General features: G+C 41.9%; 1 protein-coding gene and 1 long non-coding RNA gene across 2 annotated transcripts; one reads left to right on the plus strand and one right to left on the minus strand.

The window, feature by feature from the left end:
* Nucleotides 1-364: 364 nt before the first annotated feature.
* msantd2 (Myb/SANT DNA binding domain containing 2) lies at nt 365-7,799 on the minus strand. Its single transcript, XM_084374375.1, has 4 exons — nt 7,267-7,799; nt 4,313-4,568; nt 4,158-4,221; nt 365-3,375 (listed from the first exon to the last, which is right to left on the minus strand). Exons 1-4 carry the CDS (start codon nt 7,696-7,698, stop codon nt 2,460-2,462), a joined length of 1,668 nt encoding a protein of 555 aa, XP_084230501.1. The 5' UTR covers nt 7,699-7,799; the 3' UTR covers nt 365-2,459.
* Nucleotides 7,740-15,048, plus strand: LOC311269876. The gene is made up of 3 exons (XR_014624164.1): nt 7,740-7,829; nt 9,212-9,371; nt 14,823-15,048. It is a non-coding gene; the product is annotated as an uncharacterized lncRNA (long non-coding RNA).
* Nucleotides 15,049-15,065: the final 17 nt, after the last annotated feature.

The following is a 15,065-nucleotide window of genomic DNA, read 5'->3' on the forward strand; positions in this document are numbered from 1 at the left end:
AAATAATGTCTTTTCAGATCAATTTGGGGTTTCTGGAGACTTTGATTGCACTTGATGAACTGTACGGACCATTTATATTTCATGAATTGTGCTATTTTGCTGTGAAGCTTCAGAAATGTTTTGAGGACTACAACTAAAACAGCTCACATCAGCATGGTATTTCAACACTAACCTTGTACAGCCAAGTATAGTATGTTGATAGACACAGATAGACATTAAGTACATTGAGGGCAGTGCATAGCATGATTCATTAGTACCTGATTCTGATCTTCTAAAGGCACATGCCACATCCAACAGTGTCTTGGCACAGGACTGTACTTAAGCCAACCTACAGCTCAGAAAAATACACACAAACCCATTTTCACTGTGTGGCAAATGACAGTGAGTGCCCCATTTATTGTTTTTCAAACATGTAAACATACAAGACGGTGACTTCCAAACAATCACATACAAGACATGGTGTCAACCAATAAAATAGAAAATATCATATTTATCTTTATATACTGTATACCCAAACAAATGAAAATTGCAAGTCTGCAAAAGCCGGAATGCTCAAGAACATTGATATTCTTAAATATATATTATAGATATATATAAGGTAGATTTCATATACATAGATTCAATATGGACTTATCCATTGTTTGATTCTTCTCTACACAGTCCTTTCCTGGCACATTGCACATAACCTCAAGAATCATGTTTATAAAGAATTCAGTTTGATTGTTGATCGAGGATGAGTTAACCTCTGCAGCTTACAGTCTTAGTCTTACTGCAAGTCTTAGATCAGTGCTCTTGGACCTGGTTTACACCTGTAAGCAAGTAGATTACCACAATCACAGGCCTGATTATGTGTTAACTGTAAGACCACATTAAGTATGTCAGTAATGTGGGAGGTTCTGGTAACTCATCAACATAGCTTCTGTAGTGTCAGTCTACTGAAACCCACAACCCAGCAGCTGCAGCTAGAGATGCTTGAACACCAGTGCATATTGGCTCAATGTATAATTTCAATTATGTCAATACTGATCTGGCAGTATTTCAGAAATGTTAGCAAGTCCAACAAATTCAATGGTGTCTACAACATATTTTGCCTGTGCAGGAACAAAACTCATATACCATCAACCTAGTCAAGCACTTGAATGTGTATTAGTGTATTATTCGGTTATTAGGTTTAGGCGACAAAACTGCTTGGTTAGGTTTAGGTGACAGAAATGCTTGGTTAGGGTTAGGCAAACATGGTTGGATTCAAATGCACCATTTCTAGACAATAAACGTGTTTGATGACTTCTCCCACATGCATATTTCCAGTCTTTTTCCTCAAGTCGCAAAGCTATGACATTACCAAAAACATGATTGGCCAGTTTCAATGATGGTCCTGGAGAAACATTAATTATGATGTTCCAGGAACAACATCAGCATGGTTGATTGTGCAGCTAAACAGATGACCAAGATAGCTTAAAAAATGCAAACCATTTGATCGTGCCAGGGCAGGAACCCCAGATAAATGAAGTGCAGGCAGAAGTGAATCTCTCTCAGCTGATAATCATAACAGCAGCAGGTGGTACAGATGCTCTGATAAACTTGAATCTTTTTACAGCTTATAAGTTTTACAAGGACACTAGAGAACCTGTTCCATTTGAATTTGGCCATGGTAAACCTTTGTTCATTAGTTTATGAAAAGTGTTGGTGTATGATATATGCAGTATTTTGTTTACTTTCCGCACACAGCCATTGATAGAGGCTGACACAAGTGGCACGTGTCATTTTGTGTGCTGAAGTGTAGTGGAGAGGAAAGCATATCCAGCCGGACAGTTGGGTTTTGAAGTGCAGCCAGCATTCACACTGCTGGATAACAGGGTATCTACATTGGCAAAAACTAATTCTTTGATTTTCTCCTTCATTTGCATGGAAGCATCCCTAGCTGCAGCCCAGTCACACGTGCAAAACATAAGGCATAAATCAGCCGTTGTGAATTCAGGTCCAGACCTCAACAGTCAAAGTAAAGGCAGTTTTAGAATAAATACAAGCTATGGTCCCCTCGCTGCCTTGTGTTGCTACATCCTACTGAGGTAGACAGATGCATACTGCAGTAGTCACCTTGCCATCCCCACACTCCCTGATGAGGCAATATTTATCTACACTAAACAAGCAGCAGAAACCTTTAGTGCACAATAGCCTAAAATAATAAGTACATACTTCTTGGATGTTGCAGCTCTGTAATACTTAAGCCCATATTTCTACACAATACATTTGTCATATTGTGCATAGTCATTCTCTTAGACTTAATTATGGTCTCATGAAAATGAGTTAAATAGAGCTGAAAAGGCTGCAAAAATATGCCAGACTCTTGCACACATCCATGCTTTATAACAGAAACAATTGGTCACCTTTCATGTTGCCTTAATGGCTGTAACACTCGTTAATTATATCTTTAGTCAACTCTGAAACACTGAGAGGAGTTACAATGTTTCTCTGTTGTTGTATTTCAAGGAATAACCAACAGCAGTTTCGAGGCACTCCACCAGGGAGCCTGCTGAGAGGAAGTCCAGCTCCACCTCAATGAATTTTATGTAAATGGCAACACATTGAGGTGACCCTTCACCTCCATCTTCATCCTGACTTGTGACGGCAGCGCGGCAGTTCTCCTGCAGTAAACGCGTCACAGCGGAGGGTTCACCATGGACATAGTGCTTGCCATGACCCTGAAAGTGCTGGAAAAGACACTGCTGGATGGTTCTATCCTCAGCTATGCCTAGGTAGCAGTAAGTGACTTTGATACCAGTCCTGTCACTTTTCCCTGCACCTTCTCCATCAGCCTGTGCCCCGTTCTCTGACTCGCACTGAGGTAAGCTATGGTCGTCACTATTACCTTGGGGAGAGGTCTGAGCGGTTTTGTTAGAGAAAGACAATTCCTCATAGCCAATAGCGTAGAGTCCATAGGACTTGGGGATGTCCCCAGGAAGGAGGTAGTGGGATGTGCCATTGCTGCAGCCTGCGACCCTGGACTGGGATACAGGGATCCAGTCCACCTCCATGTGCAGCTCCAGGCATCGCGCCTCACTGATGGTAATGTCCAGAAACTTGTAGTAGACATTCTTCCAGTTCATCTTCTGAACTTTGGTCATGATGATGCGGCCCTCCGGCTTCTCAGGGTTGAAGTATTCGCGGAGCCTCTTGCCTAGCGGCACCTGTGAGCTGATTTCAGCGTAGTGGTAACGCACATCCTCACGCCAGCGTGTGTTGTAGCCCACACCAAAGATGGCCAGTTTGTTGGAGAGGTGCAGCCGTGAGAACTCAGTCCACGTCTGGAAGGGCTCCCACTGCAGCTGCACTGACTCAAGGATACGCATCACAGTCTGCATCATGTCCCTTTTTCTGCAGAGAAGCCGAGATACATAATAATGACAAGCTAATACACCCTTTCCATTCTAGAAAGTGCTATGCAAGCAGTGGCCTATCAGACAGTGTAAGTTAGTTGCACAGTATTTCTCTTACCTCTGTCCAATTTATTGGTTTCATTTTTTGTTCAATAGGCCCCCAGATAGTTTTAAGAGCTCAGCTCCCATAATATTTGTACATCAATATCTACACTGATGATAAACTCAGTTTATGTGTAAAAGAAAAAGATCCACTAAATGATATCTCTGCCCCTTTTCATCCATTTATAGGGGCTAGAGTACAAAAGAACACCAAGAGGTGGTGATGTGGAGATTCCTTAAAGCCCCTACATGTAGGATGTCAACATTTCTAGCTTTGGCGACCCCCAGTGGTTGTATCAAAAAAGACACTCTGGCAGACAGCAGCGCTCATGAATACAAACTAGAGAAAAATTAGAATGAAACCCATTTTCTGTAAAAATCTTAAGGCTAAGGCCATCTTTGTCCCATTCATTTTTTTATGCACTATGATCATCCTACTTTGAGATGTATTGAGAATAAAGGGTCCTGATCTCTTTCAACTGGCAGATTGAGAATGAATTTGGGAAGAGATAACTGCAACAAGATTTTCTCTAATTACCATCCAGTAATGCCAGACAAATTACAATGATGGCTTTTCAACAGTAATTTGCAATGATGAGGCCAATTACCAACTTACAACAGAAACATCTAACATTTTCATTTTCAAAGTGAAGTCAGCCTTTGCTCTAGTTGACTTACTGGGTTTGTTCTGACAGCTCTGCCTGAATCTGCAATGCCCTGTTTTTAGGCATCTGGATTTCCTCTAGAGAGAAAACAACACACATATTAGCTCAAACCCATGAGTGCCATGTGTCTTTTATTGCTTTCTGTCCTCTGCCTGCTTACACACTCACCAGTCTCCATGTCTCCCTCCTGGAAGGCCGAGTCCAGCACCTGGTTGCACCAATCCTCCTGGGAGAAGTCTTCCAGGGTGCTGCCATCAGACTCCATCTCCTGATACAGCCCACTGCTGTTGATCAGCACTGGGGCACAGCTCTGGGAGTCCCAGCCTCCCTGGCCGAACACCTTCTCCAGCTGCTCTATGGTGTAGCTGCTCTTCCTCTTGCCGATGCCGTGCTCCTTCACACGGCTGTAGCAGCGGCGCAGCGTCTGTATGTGACGGGAGGATAAATAGAGGATTCACTCAGCTGTTGTTCCACCACTGTCAGCTTTGTTGGAACAGTTCTACAGTATGGTCACAGAAAGAGTCACAAAGAGTAGAGATATCACTTCACACTTTGACAGCACCATAAGGAGGTCACTTACAGCAAGTCTAAGGAGGAGAAAGATTTCATTTGTCTACCTCTGGACTACAATATGTTGGGATGTATGAATCTGAACCCTCCCACAGACTGACCTTATTAAGTGGAGCAGGTATTTGGCAGGCAGTGGCAGTAAAGCGACTGTTGTTACTCAGCACTTCCTGTATGTGCTGAATACATTTTGATGTGAAAGGAATGGGGGACATTTTTTTTACCTTCTTTTTGTCAGGAGGTTGTTTGGAAACATTACAAGGATAAAGCAATGTCAAGTTTCATGGCATGTTTAACAAACTTCAATAAAGGAGAGTGGCTCAGGAAACTAGGACTAACTTTAAAGATCGCCCACAGACATAAAAATTGGAAAACTTGGAATGATAATGTAAGCTGACATGAGTTAACTTTTTTGACATTACAATAAACATTGTTAAATTGCCTTAATAAGTAACATACTTTTATATACATAAGAACATATTAAAATACACAAAGTACCATTAATATAAAAGGTAAAAACGATATGTAGGTTTGCAATTCAGGGGACCAGTGATGTCATCACATGTTCCACAACTCTTGTGAGTTATCTTATGTTGGCAAAATGAAGCAGAAAATGAAGTGAAGAAGCTCTGACTGTGTGTGTGTTCCTGTGTGTCCTCTCCTCTCTGCATGTTCTGGTTAGCAGACTCCATTTTTTAACTAATATTAGCTACTGTTGCTCTCTGTTAGCACAGTGGAGAGAGGCACTGAGAGGAGGCACTCAAGAACGGGCGCAGAGTGACATCATTTGGACTGTCCACAGTCCTGCAGCATTAAACAGTAAACACATCGTCCACGGGCTTGTATGGCCAACTGAGAGATGGGAAGGTCTCATTTATATGTCACATTAAAATCCACTTACATATGGCCGATAAAAGGTGGTTAATACATATAAATTGCTACAAATTGTTACACAGAGCCCTGTTAAAGTGATAGACATTTACTATTCAAGGGCTGTAGTTTGCATGGGTTTTGAATGTACTTTAAAGCACTCAGGTTTACAGGAAAACAGTGTTTTCTGAACCTCCTCCCAGGGGGTGTTTCCTCATAAGGGAAGAGCCACTGGGTGAGAATCATCTCTAACAATACTCTTGGCTTTTGATGACGCCAAACTTAATAAACTGCAGAGAAGGATGGGAGGGATTGGCCAGTTGATTTAGTGGTCAGATATTTCAAATGTGTTCTTAATGATTTTCTGCACAATGAAGCTCAAACAAATCCAGTGTTTCCCACTCACACGTTTCACTTGGACAGGGTGCCCAGGTATATTAGCTGCCTAAGTATATTTGGTGACTCATTTTAGCATCTTATTCATTAATCTCTTAAATCTGCCCAAGAGAATGATCCCATCTGCATTCTATTAACTAGTGAACAATCCGCCCTGGCTCTTCCCCTCTCGTCTACTGTCAGTCACACATGCTCTGCAGAGAGAGGGGGGTGCTCTCTGGTACTACATCCCTCCTGTAAATGCACTGATCGTGATGCAACCTCTCCTACCTAACGTAGGCCTGCTTTAGCTGTTGTGTTGTACAAACTTGTAAGTGCACCTGGTTTTTGTTAGTTGCCTTAGAGGTCGGTATCCATTCACAGCACCAGCAAATATATTAGACAGGTTGAACATGTTGGTGTGTCCTCTGACAATTTAGATTTTTAAAAAAAATTTTTTTTTTACACTTAGTCTTACGTTACCGTGCATAAGAGGGGGTTCCATGCTGCGAAGAAACATGTTTCTTTATAAAAAAGATAGCAATAGTATCAGATCAGTACTCTGTAATAGAATATATTAAGTGACATTTGATTTAAGAAAAGATCTCCTGCTGGACATAATGTTTATTTGCTTAAATCTAATTTTTGGCGACCTGTTGGACTTCAAATGTTGAAGAATAAGTCATCTGAGATGCTGAAGAATCTTAGTTATGTTGAATTTCATGGGTATGTCACATTAATATGGAGCACTGACACAACCTATGGCTGTCTTTTCTGATGTGAGTGTAAAAAATATTACCAACCTAACATGTATTATCACGTGGGTGATTCAGTGAGTGATCAAAAGCTTTAGTTTGGGGTTGATTTGGGGAGAGCAGTGTGGTGACAAGAATGTTAAATATGATGCTGATTTGGTGATCATCCTCATCAATCAGCTCATCAGCTCAACTAAATCAGAAAGAAGCATATATCAGCTGGGACCCTGTGTTATATTTACTGCAATACTTACCACTAGTAACTGTGATGTGTGCAGACATCACAGTGCCAGGTGAGATAAGGCAGGTGGAGTCAGTGTACAGCCTAACATAAATGTATCAGTGTCAACAGACTGACACTTGGTTAAATAACGTCCTCAGTGTGTTACAGTTGTATGTCAACTACTGGATTAAATAATGACTTATTTCAGTGAAGCCCTGCTGGTCCTACAGTCTATAATGCCGCTGCCTGACAGCTGCTGCTAGCGACACCGGCTACAGGAGGCTGGAGGTCCTGGTGATGGAGGATGAACACGTACAGCCAACCTTATTTACCTTCATCCTCTCCCTGCACTGGGACGGTGTCCTCTCGTATCCCAGCTCCGACAAGGCTCTGGACACCCGCTCGTACATGGCAGGACCGGGGGCCTTACCGGAGAACACGGTGCCCGCGACCTCCAGCTGCTGCATCCTCGCCTCGGTCAGCCTCTCGTTGCCCCACACCGCGATGAGGGCGTTTGTCTCGGACGGTGTCCACGACATCCCCCGACAAGCCGTGAAGCTGTTGGAGGAGGATGAGGCCGCCGTCCGGCCCGCGGTCCCTGAGCCCACGTTCAAAGGCGAGAAGCGGTTAGGGGTCGAGGAATTGGAGTGGTATTGATTACTGTCACTCAAATCCTCCGACTCAGGGGATGGCACCTCGGTTTTCGGTATCTTTAACGGCGTCGATATCTCTGGAGAATGCTCCGCGTTACTGGACGCCGCCATGTTGCCTCTGTTGCTAAGGGGAGGGGGAGGGAAGGGACGTGCGGGGCTTTACGCTGCAGGGCATGGAGGAAGACACGGCGTGGATCTGAGGAGAGCCGCACAGGTGGATCCTGGAAGAGTTTGACATCCAGGTAAACAAACAGACAATCAGCTGCCTCGCCGCCCTGTTATTTCACTCTCATATGAAACAGAGCGTAGTTATGAATGTGGGAGAAACATGGGCCTGCTTCATATCCGCAGATATGAGCCAGTGACAGTCAGTCAGTGTCGGTGCTGATGCCATGACAGCGATGACACATGTCACTGACAGGTGTCACTGTCCAGAGTGGCAGAGAGCCTTCAACCTGGGAAGATTTCTGTGGTTTATTAGATCATTCCGTGCAGAAAGAAGAGGTGTAGCTCTTTCATATGGGTTACACATGGGTTAGTTTTTATTTATTCAAAGCAGGTATTTGGCTGGTCTGTAGGCGAGGAACAGCACTGGTTTTACCAGTGTTGAAATGTAACTGAAGACATTTACTTAATTACTGCAAATACGTACAATTTTGATATTATTGTAGCTTCTTTTACTTTCGTATTTTCATTTTTTTGCAACCTTTACTTGTAACCTTGAAGATATCATGCTGCATCAGATCAGAGCCAAAGTAGCACATTTTCCGTTTATTTACTCTTTTATTGGCAAAAAAAAATTATTCAGATAATCAGAAGAATACTAAATATCAGATCCAATAATAATACTGATAATCGACTCATAGTATACAATATATACATACATTTAAATATATGAACAAATTACTTTTACGTGGACTTTTATTAGATTTTCTGTCAGATATATATTTTTATCCCTTTAAGAGCAAGGTGCACCAGAACCTGGCGTGTTGCTATTACACAGTGGCGCTCTCTTCACTGAGGGACAGGTAAGTAGTCCGTGGCTGCTGGATGCTCTGCCCCTGCCCCTATCGTTTCACAATATTCTGTCACTTTAACAACTTTGTTTGACTGCAAATGATAAAATACACTGATATTTAACTGTGGAGGAGGAGGAGTGCTGCTGTGCCTCCCTCTGTGTGTAATGGTGATGCTCGGATAAGGCAAGACGGGTCATAAAAGTTAGGTGGGATGCAGGTGGGTGAAATGTGTCTGTAAATAGTTTGGCGTAAAGCAGCTGTCCTGAGATCCTGTCTAAAAATATTTATTTCAGAAGATAAAAAAGTTGAATTCTGTTTCCTCTGTCGAGTTTAGTTTAGTCAGTTAAGTTAAGCCCAAATACAGCTGGATAACCCACTGATCTCTCTTATTGTAGGTCGCTTTGGACAAAACTCTGCTAAATGCCCTAAATGTAAATGTAAATGTAAATGTAAATGTAAATCTCAGTGATTTGGTGCTAGGCCAACATGTTTTCTGTAACAACACAGTAAGTGATACAAATGGGGTCTGTTGGGAGGGGTATAGGTGTCCAACTGGACTCCACACTAAACCTTAACCACACTGAACCACTTTATACTATTGTTAGTGTCAGGATACACTGACCAGGAGAAGGAGCAGAAACTACTGGCCCGGATGAGGACACTGCAAACAATATACGAGGAGCAGGCAGGAGTTGGCAAGATGGGAAGAGCTGGGAGAGAAGAAAAGAGAAAGGATGAAACAGCGAGACAACCAGCGTCCCAGAGGTAGCCCACAGTTACAACACTGCCAGTAACTCCAGATGTATATACCCTATTCCAGATGAAAATGTGTTATGGCCACAACATCCTATACACTGCACGCAAGCCAGGGAATAAAAGTAAAAAAAAAAAAAAAAACAATATATCCACCTAGAAATAACAAAACGACCACTAGTTTTCCTTACCTAATGCTGACCTAACCAAAGCTAATGCTAACCTAAGGTGATGCTAAGATAAAGTAATCTAACCTAAACTAATGTTAACCCCACCTAACCTTAGCAAAGCTAAGCTAGCCTAAAACCTAACATAAGTCATCCTACATAAGATAATACTAACCTAGCCTAGCCTAATACCACCTAAACTAACCCAAACTAACTTAACCTAAAACCAAACCTAATGCTAATCTAATTTAGCCTTAGGCTAACCTGGCCTAACCTTCGCTAACCTAACCAATTGTGAGCCTCACCAAAGCCAAAGCTAACCGAAGGTAATGCTTACTTAGCCTACTCTAACTTATGCTCATGCTAACCTAGCCTAAGCTAAATTAATGATAACCAAGCCTAACCTGAGCGGAGGCTAACCTAACCTGACCTGGTGTAAAGCTAACCTAACCCACACTAATGCTAAAATAAGGTGAGTAGAGAAGAACATGACTGTCACATCAGTACTGAACAGAGCAGGTCCTTGCCCTGTGGGGTACTTTGCATGTTAATGTCTTGTTGGTATTTCCGCTCTCTCCTCCTCTTTACCAGAGCACTTCACCAGCAAAGGTGAAGTGTCCTTCAGCAAGACACTGAACCGAACATAATATTGACATAAATGGTCCTATAAGAAAATAAATGACCAAATATCTGTCAGTATGAAGGCAAAGGTTTAGAAACCTGTTGCTGATTCATATTTGACCTGAAGAAAGTGAGGTACAGGGAGATGCTGAGTCCCGTAAGTGTTGTTTCTGCACTGATCAGGCCCTTTCAGATTCTCCTTCAAGCTGTACTGGTGTTGAAATTTTCCAATTGTTTACACAACCAAAGAGGGCCATATCATACATTAGAAGAGGTCAAGTATGGAAGTCTTGTTAACCTATGAAGGGGAAAATCCCCCTGTAATCCTCGGGACAACCTAAGACTGGTACAGCCACAAGTTCTTGACCTCGCCACCGTGAGCAGGTAAAGCGAGGCAACTTTGACTTGTGTTTTTGTACCATGTGCAGGAACACAGGACAGGGTTTGACAGGAGATAAAAAGATAGATAAATTAAGAAACACATTAGAAAATAAAAAACAGGCAAGTAAGGAAAACTGGTTAGCCAATGATGGGTAAGATCCTCATGCAGAACCTCGGGACAGCCTAAGGCAGGCACAGTCACAAATACTTCCTCAGCACCACTACGAGCAGGCACAGTGTGCGAAACCAAGTCTCATGTTCTCGCACAAGAGCATGAGGAAATAGTTAAGTTAAGTTAGATAAAGTAGTTTATCTCTGATAGTAGGATCTTGAAAAACACTGACAATGACTGGACACGGTCTGCACATCTACATACTGCAGCAGCAGTCAATGAATAGGTAGAAAAATAAAATATATTAAAAAATATATGTATTATGGTTTGGTTACGTTTAAATTAGAGGTTAGGGAAAAGTAATAAAAAACAAGGTTAGGTGGTTTGGCGTGGTTGCTAAGGTAGTTGGGGGTGTTGTAAGGCGCCTTGGCACTCTGTACTACCTCAGTTACCTCTGCGGGACAGAAGACAAAGTGTCCCCTGAGTCCTCCAGCACTTCCTCCTGCACAGCCCTCTGTCAGCTGCCAAACTTTCCCTCCACTCAACTGTCCCACCTGTCTGCAGTCGAGGTCAGCGTGGACAAAGCCTGCCACACACTCCTTCATTCTTCAGCTAACTTAGCCTTGAAAATGGCTCGCTGCAACTCAATATCCTCAACCTCCTTTAGCATCCATCATAACACGTCTGCAACCTGATATCTATTTTGAACCATCTAACCCTGATTATCAGTTTCTCCCTCTCTCCCTCCTGTTAGAACTCTAAAGCCTGTCTTAGATGTTAGTGGTGTTAGATGTTTCTCCATGACTGTGTAAAGTCCCTCCTGCCCAAATAAATCTGTATTACTGCCATGCTGTCAAGGCACTTCTGATTGGTTGTGGACAATCATTGACTCAAAGATGGACAAAGCTTCCAACAAGCCCTCCAGCTCTGCCTTGTCCTTCAAATATTCTATCCAAACCTGGTTATAGTTTCACCCAGGTCAGTAGCTCTCCTTCCCTGCTGAGAACAAAACCTGGGAAAAGAAATCCCCTTTAAGTTCCTCCCACACGGTCTTCATCCCCCCTCGAGTCATTCTGGTCTGCTGATCCACATGTGTCAACAGTTCTCCTCCTCTGCTGAGATCAGCCTGGAAAACGTCCTCCTTCCTAAGTCCTCTGGTCTCCTTGAAATCCTCCTGACCTCAGAAAAAGAGAAGTTCTTGCCTTCAGACACCATACAACAAAAATCTACCTGATTTAGTTCAGGCAAGAAACATCCTGAAAAGTATAGCTGTTGCTGCATCCCTCCCTCCTGTCAGTATGTTACAGTCCTGTTGCTCTGCTGTCAGTAGTTCTTCTTCTTTGCGGAAAACAGAACTCAAAAGCCCTGCCTCTTGTTCATCAGTTTCCTCCCAACACCTTAGGTTTATTCTGCAAACCACAGAAGCTACAGTTTTTCTATGTTGATACGTGTCTGTTAGTCGTTCTCTGCTGTAGAAAGCCCTGTCTCTCGTTACTAAGTATTCTGACTGACTGACACTTGTTGTGCTCTAGCCAGCCCCAGCAAAAGCTGCTGTCCCTCAAGCCTCCACGATTTTTTTCAGATAATTTAAAATAAAGCAAACATCCAAAACATAGCCCTGTGTCTCCATCATAGAACAAATTTGACAGTGAAAAGGTTAAACTTCCCTGCTGCCTCACCTGTCTCAGTCAGTCTGCTGTTCCGCGTGTGAATGCTTCTCCTGTGCTGAGATCAGCCTGGTAAAGGCCCTGCCTCTTGTTCTTCGGACCTCTAATTGACTGTGGTTACCTTGAAATCCTCCCGACTGCCAGATTAAGCTAAATATCTTGGCTGAAGACACCATACAACAAAATCCATGAAACATCCTAAAAAGTAGTAGTTTAGTCGTATAATTTAAAAAAAAATCAAAAATGAAAATCAAAAAATGATCAGATAGACCTTGACCATGGCCTACCCATGGTGTGTTTGTTGAACCCTTTTTATCTGCTTATCTTTGTGATTCATATTTCATGATGACGACAAAAACAAAAGTCAATTTAAAACAATAAAATTGTTTAATTTCATTTATTCATATTTGTGCATGTAAATGTATTCATGTGTTTTTTTCATATAAAGAGCTGTTAAAGATGCTTGTTGTCTGTAAAACTGCAGCTAACTGCAAACTTAATTGGGTGACTGGTAACTAAAACAGCTAAAAGATACAGTATATATCTAGATGCTTCATACAGAGAATGAGGTGTCCCTGAATGGGCTGATGAAGGTGAAAATGATATGAATCATATGTTAGGGCCTTCACTGTAACAAGATTTGAATCCAGCTGATCACCTAGAAGGTTTTGGTGATGGAAAGTGCTCTCCACAATCTATTTTGAAAGAACTGTTAGTTCACAGACTTGAAGAATCTCTGACAATGAGCACTGAAGCTGCTCTGAAAGCTGTTCTGTGGCCTCAGATATGAATGTGAGAATGATCAGTTGTCAGGGGAGAGCCGGGATGGAAAAGTATTCAATTCTTTAAATAAAACACCAATATCATAAGGTAGACATACAGAAGTACAGAAGTATTATCAGAAATATCTAAAGTCTTTAAAATCAAAGTACTCATTATGTTTAAAAGTGTAAAAGACTATAACATTTAGATAATGAATCAACATGTAAGCAGCATTTTCATATTGTAGCTGCTGACGATGGAGCTCATCTTAGCTACTTTATATACAAATGGGTATTCTAATTTAACAATACATCATATTTTGTAATATGTAGCATCTTTCAAATTATTCTGGTAGAAAGGGTTTTTATTGGTAGAAAAAATGTGTGTGGAACAAAGGGACCACAACCTTTCGTTGTACAACCCTGTGTTATAAGAGGCAAGAGACGGGAGTAGCCGAGCTGGATTTGTTGCTGTTGAACAGTAATATTAGCTGGCTTGATAAGTTTTTTTTTTTTTTTTTTTATCAAACACACACACACATAACCAATGAAATGTGTCATGCATCAAATTATAGCTGGCTTGATGAGTTAGATGTCTTGTGTTGTTGCACTTGCTTGATGACTGGCTGTATAAGCAAAATCGTCCACTCGTTAGTTTGTGATCATAAGACAAGTCAGTCCATTTCATCAGAGGTAGCTGACACAGCCAGGTGTAATGTCTCAAGACAGCTTGGCATTACTGTTCTGAGTTGTGTGCAAACCTCAACTGCCAGAGCATGCATGCTTACTTCAATACTGACTACTACTGACCCTCAAAGGAGCCCTTGTTCAATTGTCCTATTACATACAGTATATCTAACTCAATATATCTTAATTGATAGTTAACCTATATCACAGCACATAAAATACATTAATCCAGAAAGTCTAAACAGATATCGGCTGAATCTTTCTATTGTCTAGCAAGTCACTGTCACCTCTGGGCAGTGAATGAGACCTTTTATTGGATTTTGAGTGTAATTGCTCATTTGATGGCCCAATTGATGGATTGTGTCATTGTTTACTTCATCTTTTCCTTGACAATGTTTGATTGGCTTCCCTCAGGGACTCCGATTCATTCCAGCCTGCTCTGCCATCTGTCCAGAGTTTAGCTGTGTGTGTGTGTGTGTGTGTGTGTGTGTGTGTGTGTGTGTGTGTGGTCAGTGAGGTCCTGACCTGGCCGAAGGGACAGTAAGATCCTTTTTGGATGAGGCCTACACCCGAGCTGTCCAATAAAGGTCAAAGACAGGAAACACTGGACAGTCTAACCTTTACATGTCATAGCTGCAGCTGTCGGTGAGCTGTCATGTCTGCTGTCAGGAAGAGATGAAGGTGCCTGAAATACCTTTTATTATTATGACAGATTGCATTTGGGCTGGATAACTTCCTGGAAGTGTGATACATATTGGGATTGAAATAAAACTATAGTTCTGATTATATTCTGAATTGTTATTATTGTCAACATGTCCTCTGAAAAAACCCCCCCAAAAAAACAGCGTTAGTGTGTGTAGGCAGATATATCCTCCTTCTAGCTCCATTGTTGTTGGCTCCAGCTGCTTCACGTATTGATGGATCTGTCATACCCTAGGCCCAATGGATCATTGCTCTCTTCTGTTTTACTATCTCCTTATATCTGTATTCTGTAAAATTTGATGCCTCTTCATTCTGATGTTTTCTTTTTTATTGCTAATTATGTTGTGTGTCCTCTTCTCTTCCAGGTCACCACAGTGGAGAGGAGGTTGTGTGACTTGGCACCACTTGGCGATGCTTTGGCCTGCTCAGTCTTCTCCCGGATCCACACTCTTCACATATATAAATACTTGTATCAGATATTCTGTCAATGAAGTCTGTATATACTGTGTTTGTTGTTCTGTTCTGTTCACGCGACAACTATTGTGATCGCGATTGTGATTTGGGCTATATAATAAAATTGATTTGATTTGATTTTGTCCGAAAATAAT

The sequence above is a fragment of the Pagrus pagrus genome, assembly GCF_965226575.1.
Source record: "Pagrus pagrus genome assembly, chromosome: 14".
Lineage (NCBI taxonomy): Eukaryota > Metazoa > Chordata > Actinopteri > Spariformes > Sparidae > Pagrus > Pagrus pagrus.

Excerpts from the sequence above, each read along its gene's own strand:
- msantd2 (XM_084374375.1), bottom strand. The coding sequence starts at position 7,698 with ATGGCGGCGTCCAGTAACGCGGAGCATTCTCCAGAGATATCGACGCCG. Across the intron at positions 4,222-4,312 it reads GGAGGGAGACATGGAGACTG|AGGAAATCCAGATGCCTAAA; the intron begins GTGAGTGTGTAA and ends TTTTCTCTCTAG. Across the intron at positions 3,376-4,157 it reads GAGCTGTCAGAACAAACCCA|AAAAAGGGACATGATGCAGA; the intron begins GTAAGTCAACTA and ends GCTTCTCTGCAG.